The sequence below is a fragment of the Lontra canadensis genome, unplaced genomic scaffold, assembly GCF_010015895.1.
Source record: "Lontra canadensis isolate GAN:19392208 unplaced genomic scaffold, GSC_riverotter_1.0 scaffold36, whole genome shotgun sequence".
Taxonomy (NCBI): domain Eukaryota; kingdom Metazoa; phylum Chordata; class Mammalia; order Carnivora; family Mustelidae; genus Lontra; species Lontra canadensis.
In genome coordinates this window covers 8638674-8655632 of record NW_022631030.1, presented here as the reverse complement: position 1 = coordinate 8655632, position 16959 = coordinate 8638674, and the positions used below count along the sequence as shown (strand labels likewise).

Below are 16959 nucleotides of genomic sequence, written 5' to 3'. Positions count from 1 at the left end.
TTTTATAAACATATAATACATTTTTATCCCCAGGGGTACAGGTCTGTGAATGGCCAGGTTTACACACTTCCCAGCACTCACCATAGATACCCTCCCCAATGTCCATAACCCCACCCCCTTCTCCCAAACCCCCTCCCCCCAGCAACCCTCAGTTTGTTTTGTGAGATTAAGAGTCAGTTGTGTTTTGTCTCCCTTCCAATCCCATCTTGTTTCATTTATTCTTCTCCTATCCCCCTAAGCCCCCGCCATGTTGCATCTCCACTTCCTTATATCAGCAGTGTCTACAATAGTCAAACTATGGAAAGAACCTAGATGTCCATCCACAGATGAATGGATAAAGAAGATGTGGTATATATACACAATGGAATACTATGCAGCCCTCAAAAGAAATGAAATCTTGCCATTTGTGATGACGTGGATGGAACTAGAGGGTATCATGCTTAGCAAAATAAGTCAATTGGAGAAAGACAACTATCATATGATCTCCCTGATAAAAAGTAAGAATTTAGACTAAATGATTAGCCTCTAACATCATGTCTTCTACTCTTTGTAGTCTATTTTGCTTTACTTTATTATTATTATTATTATTATTATTATTATTATTATTATTATTTTAGTTTCAAGTTTTTATTTAAATTCCAGTTAGTTAGCATACAGTGTCATGTTAGTTTCAGGTGTAGAATTTCATGATTTAGCACACACATCCAACACCCAGTGCTCATCACAAGTAGTTCCCTCCTTAATCAACATCTCCCATTTAACCTATTTCCCTGCCTACCTGTCCTCTAGCAACCTGTTTGTTGTATTTAGTCAAAAATCTGTTTTATGGTTTGCTTCTCTTCCCTCCACCGCATCCATTTGTTTTGTTTTTCAAATTTCATATATGAGTGAAATCATCTGGTATTTGTCTTTCTCCCATTGACTTATGTCACTTAACATAATATCTCTAGTTCCATGCATGTCTTGGCAAATGTCAAGATTTCATTCTTTTTATGTGTAATATTCTTGTGTGTGTGTGTGTGTGTGTGTGTATGGGTTCCTCTCTATCGTCATCCTCACCAACATCTGTTGTTTCCTCTGTTGATTTTATCCATTCTGACAGGTGTGAGGTGATAGTTCATTATAGTTTTGATTTGTATTTCCCTGATGATGAGTGATGTTGAACTTTTCCTGTATCTGCTAGTCATCTGTATGTCTTCTTTGGAAAAATGGATACTGTTTAACTGAACTTTATAGAACACCAGTCAAGGAATTTAATTGGCTAAAGAAACCCAATTTTGACAATTTCTTTTCTGGTATAAGGTACTGGATTATTTTTATTTTGAGAAAACACAAAAAGATGGCTACTTCAAAAATCCTTCATCCTTAATCAGGTGACAATTTAAATATTTCTAACTTTAATAATATTTACTACTTTATTTGTTTTCTAATTACTACTCAAGATTTAGTCATTGTTAAATTTAGCATAACTGGTATGTTGGCTTGTTTTTGTTTTAGATGCTTGATATCACTAAAACTTTGACTATGATTTAATATTTATGTTTAGAAACTATTTTTAATTGAAGCATAATTGATATATAATATTCTATTAGTTTCATGCATAGAACATAGTGATCTGACATTTATATGCACTATCAAATGCTTTTCATGATAAATTTAGTTGCCATCTGTTACCATGAGTTGCTGACTTATTGTTTTAAGTGACCTCTCACAGCACATCCCCTGGCCTCTATATCAACATGTTTGATTTTCCTTTAACAAATTCCATTTATATAAAATAATTGGTTTGGGTTGTAGTTTTTGTTTATTTTACTTGCTCTCTGTTTTTTTTATTACATTATGTTAGTCACCATATAGTACATCATTAATTTTTGATGTAGTGTTCCAAGATTCATTGTTTGCATATAATACCCAGTGCTTTGTGCAATATGTGCCCTCCTTAATACCCATTACCGGGCTCACCCATCCCCACCAAAACTCTCAGTTTTTTTCCCCAGAGTCCATAGTCTGTCATGGTTTGTCTCTCGCTCCGATTCCCCCCCTTCATTTTTTCCCTCCTTCTCCTAATGTCCTCCATGCTATTTCTTATGTTCCACAAGTAAGTGAAACCATATGATAATTATCTTTCTCTGTTTGGCTTATGTTACTTAGTATAATCTCCTCCAGTCCCATCCATGTTGATGCAGATGGTGGTATTCATCCTTTCTGATGGCTGAGTAACATTCCACCATATATGTGGACCGCATCTTCTTTATCCATTCATCTGTTGAAGAGCATCTTGGCTCTTTCCACAGTTTGGGTATTGTGGAGATTGCTGCTGTGAACATTGGGGTTGCTTCTGTTTTGATGAAATTGTTTTGCTTATTGAAAAAAGTGTGTCAATAAGTAAACGATATATGTTGATATTTAGGAACTGCTATAGACATGGCAAAGATGCATCCATTTTGTTATATATTTTATCACTATTTGCACTACCTAATAGTATATGTTAACCCTGGTCACTCATCTTTCATTTGAGAAGCCTCAAAATATGGAGTCAATCTTCTTAATTTTCATAAAAAGACTTTTAGAAATGATTATTTTTTATTGAAGAAAGGATAACCTACCTTTTGCACTAGATTCCATTTTTAAGATTATTTGGAGGAAAAGTTCATTAAAATTGTTATAAAAGTTATAAAGACAGTTTATTAAAGTTAAGATTTGCGAAGTTTTTGTAAAAGCAACTTAGCTGGGGCACCTGGGTGGTTCAGTGGGTTAAGCCTCTGCCTTCAGCTCTGGTTATGATCCCGGGCTCCTGGGATCGAGCCCCACATCAGACTCTGCTCAGCAGGGAGACTGCTTTTCCTTCTCCCTGCCACTTCCCTTGTTTGTGCTCTCTGTGTTCCTCTGCCAAATAAATTAAAAAAAAAAAAACTTTAAAAAATAGGCAACTTAACTGACAGCTTTCTGATAAGTAGTTTAACTAAGCATGTATTGGGACTTCTTTTAAAAAAGGAGAACCAAGTCAGGTGGTTTACAAGCACAACATAGTTATCCCTTATGGTTCTTTGCTTTTTTTGTGCTATGTGAATAGCCAAAAAAGAAGTTTTGAGAAATATGAGTCTATTGAAATTGTCACAGCTAGGAGTCAAGCAGGGAAGTCATGTGATTTGTCTGTACCTATGTCCTAGGACAGAGCTGTCTGAATCAGTATGAAAGCTTGGACTTTCTGGGAAATAACAGAAAATGATTCTCCTACTTCAGGACCAGAATCAAAGTTGCATTACATTCTAAATTTGTTTTGTGTAAACTTTGTGTAAGTGAGCTAATAGTGTTGTTCAGACCAGGTTTGGAATGTGCATGATCAGGATTCACTGAGGTTCAGGAGTCATGAAAAACAGAAGTACAAGGGGTTCTGAGTTCCATGTCCTTTTAATTGCTGAACCCCTAAATTTATTGAACCTCATTCTCCACTTCTTCTGACACTGCCTTCTTAAACTCACACACACAGACATACACACACCCCTACACACAGTTTTGAAGTTATATTGTATGAGATATTCTATGAGATCACTGCCTAACATTGATTGGACGATATGCAACCCACTTTCAGGTAGATGGTTCCAGCTCCAGAGGAAGGGCCGAGCAGGAAGTACTTGCTGAATCTAGAAAAGGAAATAGTTATTGCTTTAATCAGTTGCTTGTTTGTGGAAACACACATGCACATGCACACACATACATACTAACACACACATGTGCATTCACTTTCATGCACACACAGCATTTTGTACCTCTGAATACCTAGCAATGTGTGGCATTGGAGTATATGTCACAAATATAAATAAGGCAGAGGAAGGGAAAGATACAGAAGTAGAATTTCTTAATGCAACAGAGTACATAGATTCTAAGATAAACCTCATGTAGTCAAAATTTCTTCTTAAAATTGATTTTGTTGAATTGTCCATGCTGGGGGACAGACGTGGTATTTTTCCCTGAGTCTGGCATACTTGGCTTTTGTCTCATGCACTGGGACATTTCCACTATCTTATCAGCTGACCATCAGGTGAAGTAGCTGGTTTATCTGCAGGGCTTAGTTGTATAAAAGATATAGATTTAAACATGAAAATCATACTCAGTGTGAAGTTTTACTTTCTGAGGGAGAGACTCTCATCTTCCTCCCTGAGGAAGCAATCCCTGAGGATTGCTGGTGGCATCACAGGAAGGGGCTGTTGAAAGTCTCTCTCTGCCAGGAAGTTAAAATAACACATTCAAATATTAATATTGAGATGTGCAGGGTGTTGCAGTTGCTTTTAATGTGCTTTAGTTTTTCTTCTCTGTCACATCTGTCAATTTATGTATTTGAAGGGGAAATGGTGTGAGATAAAGAGGAGAGAAAAGCTTAGTTTTCATTTCATAGATGATGAAACTGATGATCAGATGTGTTCATGGTTTGTCTCAAATTACAACTTGTGAGTGGTAGAGCTGAGACTAGGACTAGGGTTTGATTCTAAATATATCAGCATATTATTGTTATTAATGTACTCTACTGTTAAGTATCTGTGAATCATGAAAATGGTTTCAGTGAATAAAAAGTCCGAGAATATAAATAAAAGGAACAGGCTAAACTAAGCAAAATGTGAGGAAAATATCATTCCCACTTTATATTTGGAAGCTCTATTGCCTAATTTAGAATGTGTGAATATATTCTTATTTTATACTGGCCTTCATGATATATGGAAACATATAAGGGTAGACTATAATAATCATTTCCACATTCTCTTCATCCTTCTTCTGGCTGGATATAGAACACCATGAGGTGTGAGCAAAATCTGGAGAATGATTGTGTCAGTATCGTGGTGGAGAATGGGAGGACTAGGGGCACACAGAAGGCTCTGGGAGCCAGAATACTCTGTTCTTAGTTCTGCATGGTCATTGTAAGCTGTTCAGTTATAATAATGGTTGAAGTGTATTTTGTAGGCTTTGATATATGTATGTATGCTGACTTTCACAATAAATTATGGTTGAAAACCTTGGATTCTACCTGGATTTAAGTTAAATATTAATGAAATCAAAAAGCCAAGACTGAGAATAAAGGCTCAGTGAAGGGAACAACCTTCCAACTACAGAATGGTTCACACAGAAGAAACCAGGGGAAGTAATGTATTGAGTAACATGAAATAGTCTTAGGAATTTCTACCAGGTTCTATGGAAGGAGCAACGTCCATAGCGAACCCCATTGTATAGGTCTGTAATAGGTTATCAGTCAGTATGCTTAGGTTAATGTAAAGAGGAGATAGTTCTCATAACATATACATAATTTCATTTTCTTAACCCTTCTATATTCATGATAGTCTTCTTTTCCTCTGCACATTTTGCTGTAAATTACTCTTAGTTAAAATACAGTATAATATTAGTTTCAGGTGTAAAATTTAATGATTTATCCCTTACATACAATACCCTGTGCTCATCACAGTAAGTGCCCTCCTTAATCCCCATCACCTACTTAATCCATTCCACCCCCACCCCACTTACCTCCCCTCTGGTCACCATCAGTTTGTCCTCTGTAGTTAGAATCTGTCTCTTGGTTTGCCTCTCTCTCTTTTCCCGCCTTTTGTTCATTTATTTCAATTCTTAAATTCTACACGTGAGTGAAATCATCTGACATTTGTCTTTGAATGACTTATTTCACTTAGCATAATAGTCTATATCTCCATCCATGTCATTGCAAATGGCAAGATTTCATTCTTTTTGGTGACTAATATTCTATTGTATATCTATAGCACACTTCTTTGTCATTTCATCATTCAATGGATATTTGGGCTCTTTCCATAATTTCTCTATTATTGATAATGCTGCTATAAACATTGGGGTGTATGCATCTCTTTGATTCGGTATTTTTGTATCCTTTGAGTAAATACCTAGTAGTGCAATTGCTGAATTGTAGGGTTGTTCTATTTTATCTTTCTGAAGTACTTCCGTACTGTTTTCAAGAGTGGCTGTACCAGTTCACATGCCCACCAACAGTGTAAGAGGGTTCCCCTCTATCCTCATCCTTGCCAACATCTGTTGGTTCCTTCGTTGTTAATTTTAGCAGCTGCGATTTGTGTAAGGTGATATCTCATAGTTTTTATTTGTATTACCCTGATGATGAGTGATGTTGTTTTTGTGTGTGTTGTTCATTGTGCGTTTTTTTTGAGAAATGTCTGTTCATGTCTTCTTCTGATTTTTTAACTGCATTATTTGGGTTTTGGCTGTTGAATTTAAAAGTTATTTATATATTCTGGATACTAACCTTTTATCAAATATGTAATTTACAGATACTTTCTTTTTAAAAAAATTGTGTTAGTCGCCATACAGTACATCATTAGTTGTTGATGTAGTACTCCATGATTCATTGTTTGCATATAACACTCAGTGCTCCAGGCAGTACGTGCCCTCCTTAATACCCATCACTGGGCTAAGCCATCCCCCTATCCCCTATCCCCTCTAAAACCCTCAGATTATTTCCCAGAGTCCACAGTCTTTCATGGTTGTATCCCCTCTCATCCCCAACCTTCATGTTTCCCTTCCTTCTCTTCATGTCTTCTCTCATTCTGAAGATTGCCTTTTAGTTTTGTTGATTGTTTCCTTTGCTCTGTAGAAATATTTTATTTTGATGAAGTCAGCAATAGTTTATTTTTGCTTTTGATTCCTTTGCCTCAGGACACATATCTAGTAAGATTTTGCTACAGCCAATGTCAAGGAGATTAGTGCCCTTGTTACTGCCCTTGTTGGTTTCCTGTCACACACTTAGTTCTTTCATCCAATTTGAATTTATTTTTGTGTATGGTTTAAGCAAGTGGTTCAGTTTCATTCTACTGAATATCACTGTCCTGTTTTCCCAAACCATATTTTGAAGAGACTGTCTTTTTCCATTGGATATTCTACTTGCTATGTCAAAGATGAGTTGACTGTATAATTTGGATCTATTTCTGGGTTTTCTATTCTGTTCCATTGGTCTATGTGTCTTTTTTTTTTTTCAAGGTCATATATTGAGTAAGTGATCTTGAGTTTATTTTCTTTTCTAAATCTAAATTAGCCAACATATAGTACACCATTACTTTCAGATGTAGTGTTCAGTGATTCATCAGTTGTGTATAACACCCCGTGCTCATGACCTCATGTGTCCTTCTTAATGCCATCACCCAGTTACCCCAATCCCCCAAACACTGCTCTTTCCACAACCCTGTTAGTTTCTCAGAATCAAGAGTCTGTCATGGTTTGTCTCTCCCTCTGATTTTGTCTCATTCAGTTTTCCCCCTTTCCCCTGTGGTCCTCCCACTATTTCTTATGCCCCACTTATGAGTGGAACCATATGATAATAATCTTCCTCTGCTTGATTTATTTAACTTAGCATAATCTCCTCCTGTTCCATCCATGTCGATGCAAATGGTGGGTTTTCGTCCTTTTTGATGGCTGAGTAATATTCCACTGTATATATGGGCCACATCTTCTTTATCCATTCTTCTGCTGAAGGGCATCTCAGCTCCTTCCACAGTTTGGCTATTGTGGAAATTGCTGCTATGAACATTGGGGTGCATGTACCCCTTCTGTTCACTACATCTCTATCTTTGGGGTAAATACTCATTAGTGCAATTGCTGTGTCATAGGGTAGCTCTATTTCTGAAGTCTTGAGGAAACTTGATACTGTTTTCCAGAGTGGATTTACCAGCTTGCATTCTCACCAACTTTGTAAGAGGGTTCTTCTTTCACCACATCCTTGCCAACTCTTGTTGTTTCCTGTCTTGTTAATTTTGGCCATTCTAAGTGGTGTGAGGTGGTATCTCATTGTGGTTTTGATATGTATTTCCCTGATGCCAAGTGATGTGGAGCATTTTTTCAGGGGTTGGTTGGCCATTTGTCTGTCTTCCTTGGAGAAGTGTCTGTTCATGTCTCCTGTCCATTTTTTGACTTGATTATTTATTTTGTGTGTGTTGAGTTTGGGAAGTTATTTACAGATCTTGGATACAAGCCCTTTATCAATAATTCATTTGCAAATATCTTCTCCCATTCCATGGTTTGAGTCTTAGTTTTGTTGACTGTTCCCTTTGCTGTGCAGAAGCTTTTTATCTTGATGAGGTCCCAAAAGTTCATTTTTGCTTTTGTTTCCCTTGCCTTTGGAATCATGTCTTGAAAGAAGTTGCTGTGGCTGATGTTGAAGAGGTTACTGCCTGTGTTCTCCTCTAGAGTTTTGATGGATTCCTGTCTCACATGAAGTCTTTCATCCATTTTGAGTTTATCTTTGTGTACAGTGTAAGACCCTGAATCATGAGGGGAATGTTGAAAAAGAAAGCCAAAGTGGGGGCATACAATCCCTGACTTCAAGCCATATTACAAAGCTGTGATTATCCAGACAGCATGGTACTGGCACAAAAATAGACACATAGATCAATGGAACAGAATAGAGAGCCCAGAAATGGATCCTCAACTCTATGGCCAACTAATCTTCGACAAATCAGGAAAAGATATCCAATGGAAAAAAGTCTCTTCAATAAATGGTGCTGGGAAAATTGGACAGCTATATAAAGAAGAATGAAACTTGACCGTTTTCTAACACCATACACAAAGATGAACTCTAAATGGATGAAAGACCTCAGTGTGAGACAGGAATCCATCAAAATCCTGGAGGAGAACATAGGCAGTAACCTCTTTGACATCAGCCACAGCAACTTCTTTGAAAACATTACTCCAAAGGCAAGGGAAACAAAAGCAAAAATGAACTTTTGGGACCTCATCAAGATAAAAAGCTTCTGCACAGCAAAGGGAACAGTCAACAAAACTAAGACTCAAACCATGGAATGGGAGAAGATATTTGCAAATGAATTATTGATAAAGGGCTTGTATCCAAGATCTGTAAATAACTTCCCAAACTCAACACACACAAAATAAATAATCAAATCAAAAAATGGGCAGAAAACATGAACAGACACTTCTCCAAAGATGACAGACAAATGGCTAACAGACATGTGAAAAAATGTTCAACATCATTAGTAAGTTTTATCTTTCTATAAATAGGTCACATTATTGGGAATTTGCCATGATTTGGGAATTTTTCTGTCTTCATTTTCTTTGAATATGTTTTCTGGTTCTTTCTTACTCTCCTGTGGGGGTTTCTGAAATGCATATATTGATTCGCTTGGTAACATCCAATAAGTCACTCAGGCTTTCTTCACTATTTTTTGTTTGTTTTTCATTTTGCCCTTCCAAATGAATAATTTACATTGACCTTTAATCAAATTCAGCAATCCTTTCTTTTGTTTGATCTCATTTGCTTTTATATCTGTGGTGAGTTTTTCAGTTCAGATATTGTATTCCTCAGTTCCATTATTTATGTTTAATGCTTTGTAAAAAAAAAAAAGAATTTATTTATTTATTTAAGAGAGAGAGAGAACAAGAGATAGGACACAAATGGTGGGGAGGCATAGAGGGAGAACCATATTCCCTGCTTAGCAGGGAGACTGACAGGGGTTTGGATTTCAGGACCCTGAGATTAGGACCTGAGCTGAAGGCAGATTCATAACCCACTGAACCACCCATGTACCCTGTTTAATACTTTTAAGTTTTCTGTCTCTGTGTTGAAATTTCCTTTGGTTTGTGTATTGTTTTCTGACTCCAGTGAGCATCTTAGGACAGTTATTTTAATTCCCTGTCAGATAAATCACATATTTTCATTTCATTAGTGTCAGTTTAGAGATTTCTCTTACTGCCTTTTGAATGTATTTCAACCTGTCCTCATTTTCATTGACTCTATACATTGATGTCTGCACATTAGATGTAACACCCATCTGTTCTAACATTCATGTACTGGCCTTGGACTGCAGAAGGTACTAACAACGTCTTTCTTTGTTCTTAGTTGCAGGACGCCCTGCATTCCTATGCCTCTTGCATCCATACTATGCTGTGTTGGGTCTGTGTTCTAAAACAAGCAACACTGAAGTCATTTCCTCAGGGAGCTCAGAGAGAAGTTGTGTTACTAGACACATAGTGCACATTTTTTAAAAATTTATTTATTTGTCAGAGAGAGAGGGAGAGCACAAGCAGGCAGAGCGGCAGGCAGAGCGGCAGGCAGAGGCAGAGAGAATCAGGCTTCCCTGCTGAGTAAGGAGACTGATGCGGGACTCGATCCCAGGAACCAGGGATCATGACCTGAGCCAAAGGCAGAGGCTTAACCGACTGAGCCATCTATGTGTCCCCATAGTGTGCATTTTATTCTCACCAGGGAGAAGCTGTAAGAAAGGGTTTTAATTTGCTTGTTCTATACTGAGGTAGGGGAAGGAACTCTGGTGACTTCCAGCCCAAACCACCATATTTTTTGTCTCTTTCCATGGGCAGCTGAAGTCTGCTGTACTTGTATCCCCTCTGCTTTCTGACACAGACTATCTAGAATTCAGTTTTCTGGACACACCTAATAAACATCGGTGCATTGGATACAAGATCTACTTCTTTTCCTCCCCAGGAGATGCCAGAAACTGAAGGGTTTTGTCTTAATTTGAAGGTACTGTGCAGGGAAAAGTGTTACAACAACAGGATATCTAGAATTTTCCTGGCAGATCCAATATTACTAGATTCATACTTTAACTGGGAACAGGACTACTCTAACTGGTATCCAGATTTCTTGCAAAGGGAATCTGTACAGGAAATGTTTCTGAATCACTGTGTTCATGGAGGGTCGCAGGGTCTAGAGCATCCTCTTCTGCCAGGGGAAATGAGAATTTATTTGGCTCCTCTTTGAGAGATGTCTAATCCCTACAGTGGAGGGAAACCTTGAGTAAAATTTTGAGTCCATAAGGAATTAGAGACCCATTGTGGTTCTTTATGAAAATACAATTCCCTGAAGACCCTATTGCCCTGGAAACCATTCCCTGCGGAAGAGACTGAGCAAGCTTCTGCCATGTTTATAACTGAGGACATTATATCATTGCTCTCACCTTAAGTCTTCTGTGATGTACCAAGGGCCAAAATGATAATAAAGGCTGTTTATTTTAGTCTGCTGCTTAAAAGGACTCATAATTAGAAATTATTATCTTCAATTCAGGAGGATTTCCAGGGCTCATCAGAAATTAAGTGTGGGTTGTGTCCTCATAGAATCAAAGGGAAAAAAGTCACAGAGACTAAATCTGCCCTTTCAGGACCATAGAGGTAATACTGGTAGTGAAGGACCAAGGTATTCTTGCCTAAGGAGGTTGAGTTTCTGAATTCCAGTTATGTTCATGTCTTCCTTTTGTAATGGGAGTCCAGGGATCTAAGATATGCCAACGTCTTTCCAGTTTTTGCAGTCCTCAGACTCATGTGAAATTGATAGAAGGGAGGATAGAAGGGATTGAAGGGAGTGTGGTCATGCAGGGATGGTTCAGAGATTATTATGTTTCAAGGATGCAATTTATTTGTCAGTTCATGAGCAGAACTCTCACTCTTATACATTTATACTTTTTACTTTGTGACATGAGGCAGGAACTTAAACTCTCCTAGACTCTGGTCCTTTATTTTTGGATAAGAAACATTCTACATTCCTACCACACCATGATTGGTGGGGTTGCTGCCTCCAATTTTACTGATTAGGGGAGGGTCACATGGTCAAAGAAATGAAATGAGAGAAGGTGATTCTCTCCTGGTCCAATCTTCTCTTTTAACTTTTGTTTTTCACAGCAGTCTTGTTGGCATATGGAAGTACTAGCCTTCATACTGTAGGCCAAGTTTTGTATCTCTTTGCTTTTACAGCTTATTAAGTCTCTAATGAGGGAATGTCCCAAGTAACTAGATTTATGCTAATAGTTAAGCCTTTTCTGTGGGTCCCTCGTGTGCTAGTTTCAGACATTTCCAGTACAAACCCAATTCCTGTGAGGAGAGATATGGTGGGAAATGTCGAAATGTTCACTGTGTAACTTTTTCCTCCTGTGTTCACAGATCCCCTTAGAGGAAAATGCCTCCTGTAAATGCTTCCTTTGTGACTGAATTCATTCTTGTGGGACTAACAGACCTACCAGATCTCCAGGTCCCCCTGTTTTTTCTGTTTCTAGTCACCTACATGGTCACTGTGTTGGGAAATTTGGGTTTGGTGACTCTAATCAAGCTGAATTCACACCTGCACACCCCCATGTACTTTTTCCTCTTGAATTTGTCCTTCATAGACCTCTGTTATTCTTCTGTGTTTACACCCAAAATGCTGGTTAACTTCACATCGAAGAAGAATATTATCTCCTACAGGGGATGCATGACTCAGCTTTACTTTTTCTGTTTTTTTGGTGCCTCTGAAGCTTATGTGCTGACATCAATGGCGTATGATCGCTATGTGGCCATCTGTAACCCACTCTTATATAATGTTGCCATGTCCCCCAAAGTGTGTTTCAGCCTTATGCTTGGTTCATGCTTGAAGGCATTTTTGAATGCCATGGCTCACACTGGATGCATGCTGAGACTGAACTTCTGTGATGCAAACACCATCAACTATTATTTGTGTGACATTCTCCCTCTTCTCCAGCTCTCCTGCACCAGCACCTATGTGAATGAACTGGTGGTTTTCATTGTGTTGAGCATCAATGTGATTGTGCCCAGTGTCACCATCTTTGTCTCCTATGGTTTCATCCTGTCCAGCATTCTGCAAATCAGCTCCACTGAGGGCAGGTCCAAAGCCTTCAGCACGTGCAGCTCCCACATAATTGCTGTTTCTTTCTTCTTTGGAGCAGGTGCATTTATGTATCTTAAACCATCTTCTGCTGGGTCTATGGATGAGGGAAAAATCTCCTCTGTCTTTTATACCATTGCAGTTCCAATGATGAACCCCTTCATTTATAGCTTGAGAAACAAGGACATTAAACTTGCTGTGAGAAAAGCTGTAAGTAGGAGAGTTTTTTGATCAGAAACAGCATCTATCTGTGTAGTTTGTGACACATGGGGATTCTGTGTATTTAAATAAAATACTCTTAGTGGAAATCTTCTCGGAATTTTTTTCTTTAATGAGGCAAAGGATGTTTGAGTCTCACAATTTATTTTTAGTCTTTATACATTAGGCTTTCTTCTTTTCCTCACCAATACCACAATATCTTCTCCACTTTTTTGTTCTGTTTAGTAATAGCATTGAGTAAGAAACATATCATTTATTTTCTCCCCATTTTGATGGTTCAACATGGTTCCCCCCCACCCCGGAACATGAAGAATGTTCTTTACAGTATTGAATTAGGTAATAGAAGGGTGACATTGTATTACTGATCATGTTCTTATTTCCAATTGTATTAGGGTATATATCATCTACTCTGTTTATACTCTTATTTTTCTATCTTCCAGTTGGGAGGAATGTATCTTCTTTAAAGGCCAGAAGTTGAAGATTCCATAATGACAATCAAGATTAATCCATTTTTCATTTTTAGATATCATGTACCAAGAGTCTTTTTGCAGACTTTTCTGTTTTACTTTTGTACAGTCAAACCAACACATAATTTTTAATAAAAATATTTTTATTATATGCATGGGAAAGTGAAGCTCAGTGTAAATAGATTTACCTAATGTCACACAGCTTTGTAAAGAAAATATTAAGACTAAATTGTTAGCCTTCTGATTTAGGTCTACTACTCTTTGTAGTCTATTTTGCTCTATTTTTTCTTACTTTTTTTAGTTTCAAGTTTTTTATTTAAATTACAGTTAGTTAACATACAGTGTAATATTAGTTTCTGGTATAGAATTTCATGATTTATCCCTTACATAAAACACCCAGCGCTCATCACATCCAGTTCCCTCCTTAATCCCCAATGCTCATTTACCTATTACATGCCCACCTCTTCTCCAGCAACCTTCAGTTTGTTCTCTGTAGTCAAGAATTTGTTTAATGGTCAGTCTAGGGGTTAGAAACGGCAGGGTGTGGGAGGTTGGGGGAACAAGGTGGTGGGTATTAGAGAGGGCACGGATAGCATGGAGCACTGGGTGTGGTGCAAAAACAATGAATACTGTTATGCTGAAAATTAAAAAAAAAGAATTTGTTTAATGGTTTGCCTCTCTCTCCCCCTCACCATATTCTTTTTTAAAAATTCTATGTATAACAGAAATCACATCATGTTTGTCCTTCTTTGACTGACAGGCTTATTTTGCTTAGCATAATAATCTCTATCTCCATCCAGGTCATTGTAAATGGCAAGATTTCATTCTTTTTTATGTCTGAGTAATATTCCATTCCATACCTTTATCACATCTTTATCCATATATCAAATATATATCATATATTTCCATAATTTGTCTATATTGATAATGGTGCTATAAACATTGGGGGGTTTGTATCCCTTTGAATCAGTATTTTTGTACCCTTTGGGTAAATACCTACTAGTGCAATTGTTGGATTATACATAGTCTTTTTTTAGCCTTTTGAGAAACAGCCATACTGTTTTCCAGAGTGGCTGCACAAGGTTGCCTTCTCACCAACAGTTTAAGAGTGTTCCTTTTCCTCCTCATCCTGGCCAACATCTGCTGTTTCCTGTGTGATTGATTTTATCCATTCTGACAGATGTGAGGTGATAGCTCATTGTAGTTTTGATTTGTGTTTCTCTGATGATGAGTGATATTAACATCTTTTCATGTGTCTATTGGCCATCTGTATGCCTTCTTCAGAAAAATGTCTTTTCATGTCTTCTGCCCATTTTTTTAAATTGGGTTATGATTTATGTGTTTAACTTTGGTAAGTTCTTTATGTATTTTGTGTATTAACCCTATCAGTTATGTTACTTGAAAATATCATCTCCCATTATGAAGGTTGCTTTTAGTTTTGTGGATTGTTTCCTTCTCTGTGCAGAAGCATTCTATCTTGATGAAGTCCTAATAGTTCATTTTTGCTTTTCTTTCCCTTGTCTAAGGAGACATATCTAGTAAGAAGTTGCTACAGTTGATGTCAAAAAGTTTACTACCTGTGTGTTCTCCTCTAGGATTTTGATGGTTTTCTGTTCTCATTTAGATCTTTCATTCATTTTGAATTTATTTTGTATATTACGTAAGCAGGTGGTCCTGTTTCATTGTTTTGCATGTAGCGCTCCAGTTTTCCCAATATCATTTGTTGAAGAGACAATCTTTTTTCCCATGGATAGTCTTTTCTGCTTTGTTAGTGTTTAGATGACTATATGGTTGTGAGTCCATTTTTGGGTTTTCTATTTATTCTATTGGTCTATGTGTCTGTTTTTGTGCCATACTGTCTTGATCATTACAACTTTGTAATATAACTTGAAGAATGGAGTTTTGATGCCTCCAGCTTTGCTTTTCTAAGATTGGTTTGGCTAATCAGGATTTTTTTTTGTTATTCCATACAGATTTTTAGGATTGTAGGCTCTAGCTCTGTGTAAATTGCTGGTGGTAATTTGAGAGGTATTGCAATTAATGTGTAGATTTCTTTGGGTATTTTAGACATTTTAACGTATTTGTTCTTCCAACCCATGAGCATGGAATGACCATTTCGTTAGGTCATCTTTAATTTCTTTTTTCAGTGTTTTATAGTTTTCAGAGTGTAGATATTTTACCCTTTTGGTTGGATTTTTCATAGTCATCTTGAGGTTTATGGGGCAATTGTAAATGGGATTCATCCATTGTTTTCTCTTTATGCTGCATCATTATTGGTGTATAAAAATGCAACAGATTTTTCTACATTGATTTTTGTTTCCTGTTACTTTAAATGAATTCCTGTATCAGTTCTAGGAATTTTTTAGTAGAGTCTTCAGATTTTCTTTTTTTTTTAACTTTTTATTTCTTTTCAGCATAACAGTATTCATTGTTTTTGCACCACACCCAGTGCTCCATGCAATCTGTGCCCTCTCTAATACCCACCACCTAGTTTCCCCAACCTCCCACACCCCGCCCCTTCAAAACCCTCAGATAGTTTTTCAGAGTCCATAGTTTCTCACGGTTCAACTCCCCTTCCAATTTCCCTCAACTCCCTTCTCCTCTCCATCTCCGCTTATCCTCCATGTTATTTGTTATGCACCACAAATAAGTGAAACCTATGATAATTGACTCTCTCTGCTTGACTTATTTCACTCAGCATAATCTCTTCCACTCGCATCCATGTTGCCACAAAAGCTGGGTATTCATCCTTTCTGATGGAGGCATAATACTCCATAGTGTATATGGACCACATCTTCCTTATCCATTCGTCCATTGAAGGGCATCTTGGTTCTTTCCACAGTTTGGCAAACGTGGCCATTGCTGCTATAAACATTGGGGTACAGATGGCCCTTCTTTTCACTACATCTGTATCTTTGGGGTAAATACCCAGTAGTGCAATTGCAGGGTCATAGTGATGCTCTATTTTTAATTTCTTGAGGAAGCTCCACACTGTTCTCCAAAGTGGCTGCACCAAGTTGCATTCCCACCAAGAGTGTAAGAGGGTTCCCCTTTCTCTATATCCTCTCCAATACATGTTGTTTCCTATATTGCTAATTTTGGCCATTCTAACTGGTATAAGGTGGTATCTCAATGTGGTTTTAATTTGAATCTCCCTGATGGCTAGTGATGATGAACATTTTTTCATGTGTCTGATAGCCATTTGTTTGTCTTCATTGCAGAAGTGTCTGTTCATATGTTCTGCACATTTTTTGATATGATTGCCTGTTCTGTGTGTGTTGAGTTTCAGGAGTTCTTTATAGATCCTGGATATCAGCCTTTTGTCTGTACTGTCATTTTCAAATATATTCTCCAATTCTGTGTGTTGCCTCTTTGTTTTTTTTTTTTTTTTGACTGTTTTCTTTGCTGTGCAGAAGCTTTTGATCTTGATGAAGTCCCAAAAGTTCATTTTGGCTTTTGTTTCCTTTGCCTTTGAAGACATATCTTGAAAGAAGTTGCTGTGGTTGATATCGAAGAGGTTACTGCCTATGTTCTCCTCTAGGATTCTGATGGATTCCTGTCTCACATTAAGGTCTTTTATCCATTTCGAGTTTATCTTTCTGTACAGTGTAATAGAATGCTTGAGTTTCATTC

At 37.4% G+C, this 16959-nt stretch overlaps 1 protein-coding gene across 1 annotated transcript; it reads left to right on the top strand.

Moving 5' to 3' along the window:
- Positions 1 to 11938: 11938 nt before the first annotated feature.
- Positions 11939 to 12871, top strand: LOC116874378 (olfactory receptor 145-like). Its single transcript, XM_032869041.1, has one exon. The coding sequence runs from the start codon at positions 11939 to 11941 to the stop codon at positions 12869 to 12871; it is 933 nt and encodes a 310-aa protein (XP_032724932.1).
- The last annotated feature ends 4088 nt before the right edge of the window (positions 12872 to 16959 follow it).

Excerpts from the sequence above, each read along its gene's own strand:
- LOC116874378 (XM_032869041.1), top strand. The coding sequence starts at position 11,939 with ATGCCTCCTGTAAATGCTTCCTTTGTGACTGAATTCATTCTTGTGGGA.